The following is a 17,500-nucleotide window of genomic DNA, read 5'->3' on the forward strand; positions in this document are numbered from 1 at the left end:
TGTTAAAAAAAGAATTATTTCAGTTTATTTTTTATTTTTAGTTACTGATGGTTATCAGGAATGTCTACAAGCTAGAGTAACTATTATCAGCCGAGAAACAGATTAAATATATATGGGAACACTTCACAATATATATGCATATATTTATACAGCCTGGGTGTATACAACTAGCACCATAGTGGATATAAACCAGGGATGTGCCACCTAAGTAGACAAGGTAGGCAGTGTCTACCCTGAATAAAATAGATTGATAGCAGCATTTTCCTTTCATGGTGAACTATGCACCTAATTCAATAAAATTATGAAGGTTATTCTGATTTCTATGCATAAAATTCAAAATATTTTATTTTTTTGTAGAATTGGTAGACATAATTTTCCCCTACTTTTCAACCTCAGTATTAAAGCTATGCATAGTTCTGCTGTAGTACACATGCTGCGTCCACTCCTACAACAACGTTTTCTTTACTTTCTATAAAGGCAGAAGTAAATCTGCCTTTAACTCAGTCATGTGTCTGTTTTTTTTTCCCTTATTTTTGTGTGTTTTACTATATAAAGGTCACCAACTGCCTACCCTGAGTAATTACTGATGTCACGTGGCCTGGTATAAACCTTTCGTAATTGATGAGATAGATTGCAGTTATGGTATTGGATGAGTTGATGAAATTAATTCGCTTTAGTTTAGGAGAGTTTCCAATATTGGAAAGATCTTGATTAGAAAATGTTTGAGGAAGCTAAATATAGAATTCATTGTGACTTGTTGATCTCCAAAACAAACTGAATTTGGAGTTTTATGATCTTTGAATAACAACAGCCAGATAGCTTTATTAAACGAGTAGTTGCCATAGGTTAAACCTGACCCAGTAGACCTTTGGCCCAAAGTATTCCAACCATGACAATCCTGTCGTTTTATGTGTTGGACTACATGACCTAATATAATCCTCAACAGGATGTGGTTTGGAAGCTGTTTCTAGCAGGTCGTTTGATCGTCATTGACAGAACAGTCCAAGTGAAAAGACACAAATAAACAATGCAAGAAAAAAACAAAAAGTTTAAACAATGGAATGGAATCCGTAACAAAGGTAAACCAATAACAACAACAACAAATGGTAGGAATGGAGATGATGGAATGAATTGAAAGAACAAACCGAATCAATGATGTTGAGATTAAATGACTTGTTAAAAATATCAAAGTATGGAGAATAGTTTTGGAAAATCTAGACACAAATAATTATAACTTGTGTAACTTTCCATTATTTCCAAACTAGATAACGGTACCTGATATTATTTCTTCATCTCTTCTGAATAGAGACGAAGAATTATAAAAAAAAGTACTAAAAAAAAAAAACCTATAGATATTATAAATTACCATGTTGATGACAAGGATATGTCATTGGATTGGCCCCTGTTGTATTCCTAATGATTCTTCCTCCTAATAGACTTTTGTTTAACTGTAGTTAAAGTTTTATTTGGGATGAAAATGTTTCTAATACCAAACCACCAGAGGAATGGCTGTGGGACTGAGATGTTCTCTTTGTAACTGGTTGCAGGTTCAATCTCAGTGAGTGATACTTTGAGCAACTGCCTTCTATAACAGACTCAAGTTAATCAATAGATTCTGACAGGAATTTGGTAGATGGAAACCATGTAGAAGTCTGTCATACAAATATGTGTGTGTACATGTGTGTATGCCTATCTATCTATCTATCTATCTATCTATCTATCTATCTATCTATCTATCTATCTATCTATCTATCTATCTATCTATCTGTCTATCCATCTATCCATCCGTCCATCCACCTGCCCGTCCTTCTGCCCTTCAAAGTGGTGCTCCAACATGGCCACAGTCAAATGACTGAAACAAGTAAAAAATATAAGAATATATATATATATATGTGTATGTATATATATATATATATATATAGAGAGAGAGAGAGAGAGAGCAACAGATATGTAGATTGTGGTTAGTTACGTCAGTTCATCATCTGGTGAAGCTTTCTTGGACATTTTTAACCAATGCAACCCATCCACCTTGGTCCTGCATTAGTCAAAGAAGGTTTTGTGGGGAGGCATCCAATGTCTCTGGTGAGTTGATCAACATAAGTTGTGTTTGGATGACCTGCTCCAGAATGGCCATGCTTTGGCATTCATAACTGTAGGTCAGTTACCAGCTCTTGCTCAGCACAAGACATTCCATGACTTACATACTTTAGTTGATTACTTGGAATCGACAGGGTGGCTCAGTTAGATATGATCTCAGCCAACACAAAACTGACCTGACCATTACTATTAAGGGAGAGCTTACTAAAACTCACACACACACACACACACACACATTTATATGTCTGTGTGTATTTATTTGTGAGCATGAGTGTATGTATTTGAAGATATACAAAATGGATAGATATGTATTTATCTTACAAACACATACACAACCCAAAAACAAAGAGTCAGGTAAAGTGACAGTCCCATAAAAGGGAAGAATGCTACTGTTATTTAGCCCCAGGTAACACCGTTTCCTGTTGGACTTGACACATTTCTCTTTTATGGGACTGTCACATTAAGTTGACAACATACTATCACTTTATCTCGCTGCTATTGCATAAATCTCTCTGAGAGATTTAGAAATATATCATTTCTATTTTCAAAGTGTTAGTTGTTTGAAAATCAATAAAATTATTCAGGAATCAGAAGTGATGAACTTTACTGACTTTTTCTCAGAAAGTTTGGTGCCCCTTTCTTTTCTGACATCTTGGTAATGTGAGGCAGATGCAAACAAGATATTTGCTCTGTTCTTCACCTTAAAATCAGTACATCGCTAATTCAAAGCGGTATTCATTGAGCCATTTCATCTCTTCCAAAATGTATGTATGTGTGTATCTGTGTGTAAGTTTGTGTTGCATCTGTATGTGCGATGTGTGTGTGCATGCAAATGTCTATTACCTGTACATATATATACATATATATATATATATATATATATATGTATTGGCAGATTTTCGAAATCCAATGAATCTTTATACATTTATACAGTTAGGAAATTTTACAAATACACTTTCTCAGGGAGATATGATAAACCTATTATAATGGGTAATACTACATGTACTTTTCATATTTTTTATAGTGTGATGTAACTCTTTGGAATAACAATGTTTGCAGCTGAAGAGAGCTTTAAACCATCTTTTATATCAATTATACACTGATGTAAGAACGGATTGTTTATAAAGCTTGAAACATGTGTACCGCGATATCCTTTGTGTTCTGTTTTTAATTTTATTTGATGTATATATATATATATATATATATATATATATATATATATATATCTGTGTGTGTGTTTGTGTGAGAGAGAGAAAGGTTTTTGTGATTGGCCCATGTCCTACTGCAGCACCTTCACTGCACTGTTGCCATTTTCTACTTCAAAACTAACCGATTATCATATTGTTGTACCAAGTAAACTCGAAACTCAGCAAAATTCTCACTTCTGCACCTGGTAATCACCTTGCAAAAACTGATTACCATCTCTGTTTTGCACTCGTTAACTGATGTCAGAAACTCATTACTTGATGCTGCAATTGTTTAGTTCTTAGACTTATTAATATCTTCCTTCCCTTTTCTTTTTTGTGAGGTGCATTCGATTTTTTTTTGTGTACATGACTGAATGAATGCATGTATTGAACAGGTTTCAACAAGTACATGCATCATATGGGAACACTTCAGTAAGCCCACACGCACACGTATAGATACTTGTAAGAACCCATTCTAATGCATATATGGTGATTATACACACACATACACAAGCACATACACTCTGTATGTACCTGTAACATCCAGTCATAATTTCTTTGTTCTGTTCTTCTATTGAAATGAAAACCTTACAGCCACAGAGAAGATACTTCTAACATTTTATATTAACTTTGGCATTTTATTATGTATACTAAGTACATAAAAAAAGTCACCTGACTAACCTACTCATTAAGCTGATAATTAATTGATGCTTATCCATGAGAGTCAACTAAAATGTACTGTAAGAACACTGACATGTGTCTCGCCAATTAGATTATGATATAAAGCAGTTAAACCTGTATTAATAAACTCCAGACCACTTTAAAATGGTAGCTATTTAAGTTTTTAATTTCTAAATCTTAAGGCAATATACAAACAATAGAATTTAGATAATCAAAATTAGAATTGTGATATAAGATATTTTTCTCTAATTAACATACTAATTATGGATTTCAAAAGGTATAATATTAGACTTGTTGGTAGCTTCCGTTCTTGCAATAAACTTTGTCAGCAAACTGAGCAGCTTGTCTATAATAAGAATTGGGGAACTTGAAATGTCAGAAGCAATGAAGCATTTATCAATATATCTAATCTAAGCAAAGTCTTGAAGAAATGACAAAAAATGATATAATTCTAGAACTATATCGTCTGAATTCCAAAAATATCATGTAATAAATAGAAAATTGGAAATAAAGTTGAGATTTCATAAAAGAGAAATTTACAGTTCCAGTCCATAATTCAGAATATATCTATGTTCTGAAGAGATTCTAAGGAGCAATGTGTAACTCAGATGTACCAATAGATCATCTCTAACTGAACTGATCTATGGCATGTAAACTGGTGGTTGCAATTTGCTTGTGAGAGACCAAGCCCTCACTTATCTGATGACATAAATGTGTTCAACAATATGTAGAGGTTGATTGTGTGAATGAAGAATTACATTTTTGACATGCTATACCTATTTCTTTACTACCCACAAGGGGCTAAACACAGAGGGGACAAACAAGGACAGATAAATGGATTAAGTCGATTATATCGACCCCAGTGCATAACTGGTACTTATTTAATCGACCCCGAAAGGATGAAAGGCAAAGTCGACCTCAGTGGAATTTGAACTCAGAATGTAGCAGCAGACGAAATACTCCTAAGTGTTTCGCCCAGTGTGCAAACATTTCTGCCAGCTTGCTGCCTTGACATGCTATACAAGTGGCTCACAAACAAAATTTGCTTAGTGGGTGCAAACTCAGAGCCTAAATGTTTTACAAACAAGGTCAATTTTTTCAACTGTAATATCAAAACGAACACAGGTATAATAATAATTTTTTGCTCGTTTGGTAACAAAGCTTTTCAAGAGGGTGTCCAAAGTGTTTTCATTGCACAAGTTTTTATGTACGTGCATTACAGCACAGAATAACCTTAGTTTTTCTAAAGTGTTGTCAGGAGAAAATCTTTGTGGACATCCTGATTTTCAGAAACATAATGACAATAATTGATTCTTACAACCATAAATAATACCAATAAACATGGAATCTTCAGCCATTTTTCTGATCAGATAGGAAATTAACTCTTTGTTTAAGCCACTGACTAACTTCAGTGCCACATACTTCAGCAAGTTCTTTTATGAGATTTACAAAGTTTCCTGTGGCATGTTAACTTTCTCTTCGAAGATGGAACTAGTAACTTCTTTTATCTTTTACTAAGGATGTTCCTTGATCCTTCAGCAATGGAACTGTGAACTTCTATTGTCTTTCACTAAGAATTTCCTTAATTTTCTAATCATGAAGGTGCTAACCACCATTAATTTTCACCGAGAATGTTCTTTATTTCTTTGAAGAGTATGAGGTTATGTGTAATAGGCAATTTTCTGGTATTAAATTTTTGAAATATAAACCATCCCTTGGGTAGGGTATTGATCTGACTTGATTAGGTACCAATTCCTGTAGCTAGGTGAGAAGAGACGATGAAGAAGAAGGATGTCTTTTGCTCCCCACAAAAATTTAAATGAAATACTTGCAGCAGCTCTGAACATGTACAACCAATGCTGTTGTTGTTGTTGTTGTTGTTGTTGTTGCTGTCAATGGTTGCATGACTTGTCACTTTCACAGGTGTATAACATGCAACCTTTTATCATAAAATAAATCGTTACAAACTGATAGTCTAAAACCATTTTTGTTTTTTTTTTTGTTTAATATCTTCTCTACTCAGTTATTTCCACTTCTAACATAATCTACAGGGATTAAACATTTGTTAGACTCCAGCTAAATCATTAAAATTTTAATTGTAATTTGCTATATTTCGAATCAATAGTTACTGAAATATGTGGGAAGTAGGAACATTAAAATGTTTCAATTTTCACCCACATTAAGACATATTGAAAACCATTTAGTGTGTCTGCGCGTGCGCTCGTGTGTGTGTGTGTGTGCGTGTGTGAGTGAGAGGGAGAGAGAGAGAGATTCACAAATCTGAATGGTCTAGGTCTTGAAACCCTTCCAACTAAAAGATCATTAAAAACATGGTCTGCCAGTTGTAAATGGAGAAAAGGGATTCTGGTAATTATTCACAAGATTTAATATTCTTATTCCCAAGATGTTGATTAATGTAATATTTAGATAAATACTACATTGAATCATTCAATTGAACAATCCAAATCCACAATCTGTGTCTGGAATTCTTGTGCCAGCCTTTTTCCTTTCAGTTCTATTCTTAATACGATCGTTAAAGATATGGGCATCACAAAATATCCTTTTCCTTTCTTTAAATAATCTGACTTCTAAGAGACAGAATATTTCTGCTCATATCTCAAAGACTTGCTGTGGTGAAGCAGAAAATGAAGAACGCAGATATATATTTGCAGGAAATCAAGATGTTTTCGCTCGTCAGTTGTAGCTATTTTACATCACTTCTATTTCTAATACCTTTCGTGATGCCATAAACATCCGCAGCCTTCAATATCTCCTCACCTAGAAATTTAAGGCCTTATGCCAATACTAAAAACAAAAAAAAAAATCAATATTATTATTTATGAGAATTGTTCCCTATTTCTATTTTCATTAAACACATTCTATTGATTTCCAATTAATAACTGAAAAAGATATTCTATGAAATATTGAAAAAAAAAAAAAAGAAAATACAACAAAAACCGTTTCTACATTGAATATAAATGTTTTTTTTCTATTCTTCTCAAATTTATCGTTGTCTGCTGCTGCCACTATTATCTACTAAAACTCCATTGTGAAGTAGAACAATCACAAATAGATGATATAAAATATTGCTGCCTGCTCAATACCACATATTAATTTTGAATAGCAATATTGTGGTCTTGAGACATTAATCTGAGGGAAAAGACTAATAGCTAAGCAACATGTTAGAATGCCTGACTACCAAATAAATGACTCTTGCTTCGTATCTCGGCACTGGCAACGTTCTTTGTTCCCCACAAAGACACTTCATTCTCAATGACCCTGCTTTTTTCCTGCTAGTTATATGTATACATTGGTGCTAACATACAAGATGTAGCGGGACAAAAATTTTAATTCATTAAAATTCATTAAAATTATTAATATTACTTGTGTGGAGGTGCAATGGCTCAGTGGTTAGGGCAGCGGACTCGTGGTTGGAGGATCACGGTTTCGATTCCCAGACCGGGCGTTGTAAGTGTTTATTGAGTGAAAACACCTAAAGCTCCACGAGGCTCCGACAGGGGATGGTGGTGACCCCTGTTGTACTCTTTCACCCCAACTTTCTCTCACTCTCTTTTCCTGTATCTTGAATAATGCTGTGATGGACTGGTGTCCCGTCCAGCTGGGGGGAACACATACGCCACAGAAACCAGGAAATCGGGCCCATGAGCCTGGCTAGGCTTGAAAAGGGCATATAAATAAATGAAAAAATATTACTTGTAAAGAAATGAAAAGATTTTGTTAATAAAGAAATTTTGTTCAAATTCTATGAGAGGCTGGCATCCTGTCCCGGAGAGATGGCTCTCTACTATTTATCAAGATGGCTCACTGATGTTTCTTATAAAAGCAGTCAATAAAATTTAATCTTTCTAAAAAGCATCCATGCTAGCACCACATATAAAGCACTTCTGCTGGCAGTGGCAGACTGGCCAGGTTGCCAGCTTGTCTGATGGCAAGTGGACCCCTGCGCCATTAGAATCCATATATGGGAGTCCATGTTAGTATCTAAGGGGCCTATCCCCTCAAGTTTGAGAATATTTTATTCACTCCTGGAAGAATGCATTAAGAGGGTAGGATGTGAATTGAGTGAGATTTAGTTGCTATTTCTTGCAGATGAAACAACCTCGTAGAAGATGGCGTTTTGGCTCATTATAAACAAGTTGTTGTTGTTTGACATTAGGAAGGGCATCCACCCTTAGAAACCATGCCAAACAGACAATTGGAGCCTGGACAGTTCCCTGGCTGACCAACTCCTGTCAAACCATCCAACTCATGCCAGCATGGAAAACAGATGTTAAACGATGATGATGATGATGATATTGTTGTAGTTTAACCCTAGGTCCATCTGACTGAACAGACTTTGATCACAAGCATCCTAACAAAGACCATCTGCTCTTGTTATTTTCTTTCTTGTGTCTTTCCTTTGTTCTTCTCTTCTCTGATATCCTGTACCAAATACCTATTTCTTTACTACCCACAAGGGGCTAAACACAGAGGGGACAAACAAGGACAGACAAATGATTAAGTCGATTACATTGACCCCAGTGCATAATTGGTACTTATTTAATCGACCTCGAAAGGATGAAAGGCAAAGTCTACCTCGACGGAATTTGAACTCAGACCGTAATGGCAGACAAAATACCTATTTCTTTATTACCCACAAGGGGCTAAACATAGAGGGGACAAACAAGGACAGACATAGGTATTAAGTCGACTACATCGATCCCAGTGCGTAACTGGTTCTTAATTTATCGACCCCGATAGGATGAAAAGCAAAGTCACCTCGGCAGAATTTGAACTCACAACGTAATGGCAGATGAAATACGGCTACACATTTCGCCTGGCGTGCTAACGTTTCTGCCAGCTCGCCACCTTGAAATATCAAATACTGCCTGATACAAGGTCCACTTAGATGTTATTTTGAAAATGGTAAGGAATTGGACTGCTGTTTCTAGCATTCCAAGTAGCCAATACAGAAGCTCCATAGCACAATCCACTGTTTATAGCAGTGAGAGCACAATATATAATATTTATTAAATCCCATTCCAGTCCTACAGCAATATTGTGATCAAATCCTTCAACAGGGGTGGGGTAGACTACGGAGATCCTTACTTGATGTGAACAAGAAAAATCCCTGGTTGACGGATATTGCTGATTACAAAACATCGGATTAATTAGATTTATTTATTTATTACACAATCATCATAAAATAACTTTTGGTTGATATTAATAATGAAGTACATGGAAATAATACGGGGTTGCAATACAGCAGCAGAAGCAAATAGGGAAGCATGCTTCACTAATTTGGAATATTGAACGGCAACAACAACAGGAAGAAGAAGAACAAGAAGAAGAGCAGGAGTGTGAAGAGTAACAAATAACAATGATGGAGATGTTTCTCTGTTGTGCAAGTGGGAAGTTGGCAGAAAGAGATGGTGCTTGGCCATGAAAGCCAAATGGTTTATGTTGAAGGTGGCAGCAGAGTAAAATAAACACTTCCTTAAGTTAGTAAAAATTCTTTCGATAGGAGAGAGTTGTGTGTGTGTGTGTGTGTGTGTGTGCGTTTATATGTGTGTGTGTGTGTATAAATATATGTATAAACACATTCGTATGTACATGTATGTTTATGTATGTATGTATGTATCTATATGTATATATATATATATATATATATATATATATATATATATATATACACACACATATATACATTCATACTTGCATATATACTTGTATGTATATGACTGCATATATGTGCATAAATGTGTGTGTGTAAATATGTATGTATATATATATATATATACATATATATCTACATGTATGTTTTTTGTATGTATATATATATATATATATACATATATCTATATACATACATACACACACATATACATTCATACTTGCATGTGTACTTGTATGTATATGACTGCATGTATGTGCATAAATGTGTGTGTCTGTATATATATATATACATATATACACACACATAGATACATACACATTCATACTTGAATGTGTGCATGTATGTGTATATATATATATATATATATATAGACATATACATGCATACACATACACACACATGCACACACATATGCACACACTCATTCACACACACATCAGCGAAGGGAGAGAATGAGATAGAAAGGAAAGTGTGGTGTAAATAGGAAAGGCAGCAAGAGAGAGAGAGAGAGAGAGAGAGAGAGAGAGAGAGGAAAGGAAGGAAAGAGTGAAGAAAGGAAGGAGAGAGAGGAATAAATAGACGGCCGGCCATACAATATTTATATTCTTATACAATTTTAGTTAACAATGTATTGCATTACATGTACATTCTAATTTCCCAGCTTATGTTTCACCTGGATGCACCTGGGTGATTTGAAATGATTTAACAGTTAATCTCCACTGCGCTGCAAGGAAATAAACAAAAGACCCTGACAACAGGGCTGCAGTAACATTAACAACAACCTTACCTTTCACTGTTAGCCGTACCAAACGAGACAGTTTATTAGAGGAACTAACTTGGCACTCATACACCCCTGAATGGGAGATTTGAACGTCTTTAATGAGCAAATTCCACTCGTGGGTTTGATTGTTGTGCACCACAGATATATTAGCGTCTTCTATAAATGTGTAGGTACCGACTGTAAGTGGGTGTTGTTTCGGAGACTTTTTCAACCACGAAACCTGTCAACAGAAAGAACACAGTTTAGAAAAGGGAAAGAAAAGCCAAAACAAAAAAACCGAAAAACAAAACAACAAAATAAAAACAAAAAAAAGTAAAATTCTTAATTTTCCTGTTCAGTCTATCGTTTTATTGGAAATATTGATGAGAAAAACACCCCTGAAACATAATAATAGAGTTTTAAAATGTTTGGTAGGAAATTCAAATAATGCAATTTAAAAGTGTTTTCATTACATTTCTTTAAAAGAAATTTTCTCTCTTCACTGAAAAGGAAACAACACTAAAAATGGCAGGATGATGTTTTTTTGGTCAGGAGTTCAAATCTTATGGGTGGGTTGACATTGTTACCCTTGGGAACACACACAAACACACACAAACACACAAACACACACAAACACACAAACACACACAAACACACACACACACACATACACACACATGCATAAGCAAAGGGGGAGAATGGGATAGAAAGAAAAGTGTGGTGTAAAGACGAAAGACAGCAAAAGGGAGAAAGAAGGAGAGGAAGAGGGAGAGAGAGGGGAGAGAGGAGGAAGGGAGAGAAATAAATAGATTGTTGGCCATACAATATCATTGGTAATACTGATAATCGATTTAAAAGTGAGAATTAACATTGGGTAAGATCAGCATGATGGAAGAAATGATTGAGTATTGAACAAACAGCTTTCATGATGTTTAGTTTGAAAAAAGGTGGTGAACTGGAAGACTCAGGCAAAATGTTTAGAAGCATTTCGTCTGTCTTTATATTCTGGGTTCAAATCCTGTCAAGGCCAACTTTGCCTTTTGTCCCTTTCAGGGTTAATAATATAAGTACCAGTTGAACACAGGGGTCAATGTAATCGACTTTCCTCCCTCCCACCAAATTACAGGCCTTATGTCAAAATTTGAAACCAATTGAAATGCCAGTGGCACATAAAAAGCACCATCCGAACGTGGCCGATGCCAGCGCCGCTTTGACTGGCTTCTGAGCTGGTGGCACATAAAAAGCCCCAACCAATCGTGACTGCTGCCAGCTTCCCCTGGCACCTGTGCTGGTGGCATGTAAAAAGCACCCATTACACTAACGGAGTGGTTGGCGTTAGGAAGGGCATCCAGCTGTAGAAACACTGCCAGATCAGACTGGAGCATGGTGCAGCCTCTTGGCTTCCCAGACCCTGGTTGAACCATCCAACCCATGCTAGCATGGAAAGCGGACGTTAAACGATGATGATGATGATGATGATGATTCAGTTTGAATCTTTTATGTTCTTTTATGCTCTCATCCATCCATCCACTTTTGATGCCCACCACTTCTAGAAAGATTGTTGAATTAGAATCCCCAAGCATCTCCTTCATAGGGTCCAATCAGAAGCAACCATCATTACACCTTCTGGTTAGATTTCCAAGAATGACCAGCTGAGCCCATGGATATCACCCAACCATCTTGTTTCTGGTCTATTCCTTGGTCTCTTGGCAGGAAACTCAGTTTGAAGAATTTGTCTTGTGATCCTTCCCTGTGGCATTCTAACCATATATTTGTGACACCAGAAGTGTGGCCTCTCAAAGGAAAGACCTGGAAAGACCCCCTGATCTCCCTCTGAGCTATTCATCCAGTCAAGGATTGTTGTCCTTCAGAGGAAACCATTTCAGCTATTCTTTCAGTTAATTGTCCAAAGTTCATGACCTTAGATGAGGTTAGGCACAAAAACAAAAAAAAAAAAAAATCCCAAACCACCAATTCCTTCTTCTGCTGATTAAACGTTGAAGCTGTGGTACCTGTAATTCTAGCATCTATTTCAACTTCCCACTTGCCACTACTTTCTAAATTTGGCTCTGAGATACTTCAAATTTTCCATTTGTCTCAATGATGTTCCACTCATATAATCTCCGCATGGTTAATAAAATATTGAGATTAATTTTATTGACTCTATACCTCTCAATAAAGTTTGTGGCCGTGTGCCAATCAGTGAAAAGCGTATTTGCTAAGAGTACAAAATAAAATATAATTTCCTGGAAAGCAGCCTGGAGACTGGAGACTGTGTTGATTCCATAGCAAAGTCAGTTCACTCAAAAATCAAGAGTCCTTGAGAAAAAAAAGTCTGTTAATGTTATGCTACCAGCCGCTAACCTTATGCTTTTGACATTTTGCACGAGAAATTAATATTTAGATTAAAGCAAGTGTTTTTTGAAGTTCAGTAGTTTATAGCTGTGGTAAATGTAAATGGGAATCTTTTAAGGGATAGAATACAAACCTATAAGAAGTATTTACTGGTATTTATCCATTTAGTGTTTATATTTCGCTGCCAAATGCAATGGTTATGCCTTCATATTGTCTTGAATTAAACATGCGTTATCTCTTAGTTTTGGGATTTCAATGGTGTGATTGTTTATTTTTAGAATTACAAATCCAGCCTCTCAAACCTACCATTTGAGAGGATGGATCTGGCCAGTTGGAGCAAAAAAAAAACAAGGAGAATATTTGGGTCAGATACGACCTTTAAATGCTAAAGGGTTAAGCGTTTTAATGAAGTAATTCAAGGAATTTGAATGTTAGATAGAATTAAGTATTTAGTTTACCATGTTTAAGATGGGGAGCTAGCAGAATCATTAGCATAGCTAGGAAAAGTGCTTTATGACATTCCACCTGCCTTTATGTTCTGAGTTCAAATTCCACTGAGGTCGACTATAACTTTCATCCATTAGGGGCCAATAAATTGAGTTCCACTTGAGCACTAGGATCAATATGATAACTTACCCCATCACCCAAAATGCTTTATGACATTCCACCTGCCTTTATGTTCTGAGTTCAAATTCCACTGAGGTCGACTATAACTTCCATCCATTAGGGGTCAATAAATTGAGTTCCACTTGAGCATTGGGATCAATATGATAACTTACCCCATCACCCAAATTTGCCATTCTTCTGCCAAATTTGAAACCAATCTTTTGTTTATCATGAAGGAATTACAATGAAAGATTACAGAAATATTGGGGAAGAAATCTAGCGGTTTATCCACTTGGCTATTCTGAGACTATGTTGGGAAGAATATTCAGTTATAATAGTGTGGTTCTTGCAATATTTACAAATATTTTAATTCCTGAAGCTATTTACATGGGGAAAATATATGAAGAAATTCAATTAAAATAAATCAAATAGAGAGAAAATAGTTAAATAATTTCTTTTATGAAAACAAAAAAAAAAAAAAACCCTGATAATTGCATATAGCATTTGTAAAGATCTGACAAAAAGCTAAACATTCAATATTTATATATCTTGGCAGAAATATTAGCATGCCGGGTGAAAAGCTTAGCAGCATTTCGTCTGTCTTTAAGTTCTGAGTTCAAACTCCACCGAGGTCGACTTTGCCTTTCATCCTTTCAGGGTCGATAAATTAAGTACCAGTTGTGTACTGGGGTCGATCTAATTGACTGCACCCCCCTCCAAAAATATCGGGCATTGTACTTAGAGTAGAAAAGATTATTGGTATTTAGGGGGTGAGGTATGGATTGTGAGGGATGTAGGCCAAAAGGAGAGAATTGGCTGGTGTTAGAGACAGCATGAGGTTCAAGTTACTTAAAGAGAGAGATAGAATTGGTTATCATAGGCTCTTGGAGGAATGGTTGGCAGTTGAATGTCATTGCAACGATCCTGTCTGAGTTTTGACTTTTGGTTATGTTGATATATTTTTGCATGTGAGTGTATGTGTGTGTGTACATGTATTCTATATGTGTGTGTACATTGTATGTGTGTGTGTGTGTGTACATATATTCTATGTATGTGTAATGTGTACATTGTGTGTGTGTGTGCCTATTGTAGTTATTTCCTTTAGGGTTTTTTTTGGGTAAAACATAAAATTTGCTGTCATTGAATTTAGTTAGAAAGCAAAGATCAGAGATACAATTTAATTACTGAGAGACAACCCAGAAGATACGGAAAAATAATTGCATGGAGAAGAGGGTGGGGTTTGGGGGGTGGCGGTTTATTAATCTTTAGAAATAAACATGTTTTAGATTTATCTCTCTATGTTTCAGTTGGTTTATCTCTGGGATGAAGTCGTAAGAAAGGATCTTCAGACACTGGGCCTCTCTGAGAAAATGACAACAGACCAGATATGGCAATTTGCTGTACTTGATAAATGACTTGACTTGACAGCATTCCCCCGGGGTGGGTTGAGCTGGTTTCATTCATCCTGGGGGCCTAGGTTGGGTTCCAGATCAGCCTTGACTGTCATTAGCCAGGTTTTTCGTTGTCCACCAAATCGCTTTTGCCAACCCTGAAGGGGAGCTGGGGCAATTGCTTCATAGATGAATTCTCCTTCAAATATTCTTCATGTGCTTGATAAATATGTCAAGCTAAGCAAATTTGCTGTCTTCCACATATACAGGTTTCTCCTTTCAGGTGTCAGTGCCACAATGAAATCACCCATGCCAGTGCTATGTAAACACACATGTGCCCGTGCTGTGTGAACGCACCCATGCTGGTGCTGTGTGAAAGCATCCACGCTGGTGGCACATAAAAGGCACCCGGCACACTCTGTTATGTGGTTGGTGTCAGGAAGGGCATCCAACCATAGAGACCATTCCACAACAAGCAATTAGATTCTGGACAGCTCTCTGGATTCTGCCCAGCTCTGTGTCAAACCATCCATCCAATGCCAGCATGGAAAGTGGACGTGGAACGATGATGAATAATGGTTGGTGCTACCTTGTACTACTGACACCTGAAGTCACTCAGTGTATAGATTAATCTCTGGTTCACACCAACAAACCCTAAACTAATTTCTTTCTAACCCTACTGACTTAACCTGCACCAGTCCAAACTGAACCTAAGCTACATTATCCTTCTTTTCGACTCTGACCTTCACAAAATAATAACAGATAAAGAATTTCACAATTATCAACTCCAAATACCTGTAATGGAATTGAAGGCTTGTGACACCTGTGTAGTATCCCCTTCTCCCATTACAATTATTTCTGTAGTCTTAAGGATCTGGAACTCAAAGAAGAAGCTTACAAGCGGAGAGCAATTCAAAAGTCATTTATTTTTGGTTCTCGTTCAAGTGGATCACTCCCAGTGACCATCTTTATGGCAGCACGTGGTTTGTTATGGCTCCGTTCACGTGAGGTTCATTACCTCTGGAGATAACAGGTGAAGTCAGAGCGGAATAAGAGTCTGCTGTGAGCTGCCAGCTTTGCAGTGTTTCTCAGCGTAAGCGAGAAGGAAGAAAGAGAAAGAATGTCTTAATTCTCCTGCTTAAATAGTCATTGCTGACGAGAGTCTTGCTGTCGTCTCATGCATGGCAAATGGTTGCAGGTGAGATCTCACTCCTGTCTTGGACATGGTAATGGCTACCAGCGAGATCTCATACAAGATGGCGCTGGCTTCTTGTGCCTCGCACCATACCTATTATCTCCATCTTTCTTTTTGCACCTGAAATATACACAGTGTATGGCCTAATACACTCCTCTCTGCTGGCAACTCATGACAAAAAACCCCAAAGAACACCCAAATAGACATACTGAGATAGAAAATAATTCCAGCCCCGCTTTACAGTTAAAAGGAAGTCCATGACTAAAGACTAAACCTAAATGTCTTAATACACGTCTTTCTTACTTAAAATGTGATATAATGATTCCATTAGGAAATGTATTTCGTAAAGCAATATGGCATTGATAATGAAATATATTTCTTCTTACGGGTATAAACAGTGGAGAATTTCTTGCTATTCAAATTTTCAATTCCTGATTCGACAATGCAATTTGTGGCTATTAATTCGAATAGTCTTGAAACATGAAACAAAATCCATCCTCTACAGCAGAGACTCTCAAAGCAAATAATCTGTCTGTATTAATTAAATAATTATTCTGGCTACAGATAATAGCTAACTTAAACAGAACTGTCTTTGTGTAATAAAATATATTATTTATAATTATATAATTTTTTTTACGGTTGAGTAAAGTGTTAAAGTAGAAGAAAGTTGGATTAAATATGTCTCAGCAATCAGTTCACTTCCTGGCAATTTCACTCAATATTCCTCCAGGAACTGACTGTGCTTTTCAACCATTTCGGTCAATAATATAATCACCACTTGTGTAGTAGAGCTAATTAAATCAACTAAGTTATTCTTATACTAATGTAAAATATTGTTATTGAGTTAAGAATGGCAAGCATTATTTAACTCCATTGTGTTACACTATGCAATCTAATCTTACAAAAGTCAATCCTACCTCTCAGATGACCTCTGGTACTCAATAAAAGAACTAGTAGTAAATATAATGCTAAGATCAATTCAAATAAACACAGCCTTTTCCCCAACAAACACGGCCATTTAGTTAGTTGAGAGAACTCATTGTTATAATGACTTGTCCTTTATAAGTGTGATAAATAGTCACGTATATTGAATGTAAAGAAGTGAATGTATCCTGCTAACTTTCAAGAAATAATGGTTCTTTATTGCAACAACATTGGCAATGTAGATTATGGAAATCAGTTTAAAATATGTTACAAAGGTTCCCTACAACTTCCAGGCACTCATTCAATGTCATTGAATATAAAAGATTATTTGTAAATTATAATGGAATATAAGGCCTGTGAAATTGTAATCTTTAGATAGACTTGTGCGGACGTGCAGGTTAATTTGTTTAGATGGAATTATTGAGTTAGGTTTTAGAGAATTTGAATTTATACGAAAGTGATATGGTTCCTTTCAAGGAAAACCAATTAAACTAAGATGCAGTTGCTGTTTTAGCACAAATAAGAAAATAACAACAAAAAGCATGAAAAGCTATCACTAAATTCTGTAAGTGGAGGTGCAATGGCCCAGTGGTTAGGGCAACAGACTTGCGGTCATAGGATTGCAGT

General features: G+C 36.1%; 1 protein-coding gene across 1 annotated transcript in view; it reads right to left on the reverse strand.

Moving 5' to 3' along the window:
- Window positions 1-17,500, reverse strand: part of LOC115217811 (hemicentin-1) — a 342,388-nt gene that overhangs the window by 250,100 nt on the left and 74,788 nt on the right. Inside the window, exon 3 of the mRNA XM_036508071.1 lies at window positions 10,430-10,643. Within this exon, the coding sequence (XP_036363964.1) occupies window positions 10,430-10,643 (214 nt within the window). The remainder of the gene's footprint in view (window positions 1-10,429; window positions 10,644-17,500) is intronic.

This window comes from Octopus sinensis, linkage group LG12 (genome assembly GCF_006345805.1).
Source record: "Octopus sinensis linkage group LG12, ASM634580v1, whole genome shotgun sequence".
NCBI lineage: Eukaryota > Metazoa > Mollusca > Cephalopoda > Octopoda > Octopodidae > Octopus > Octopus sinensis.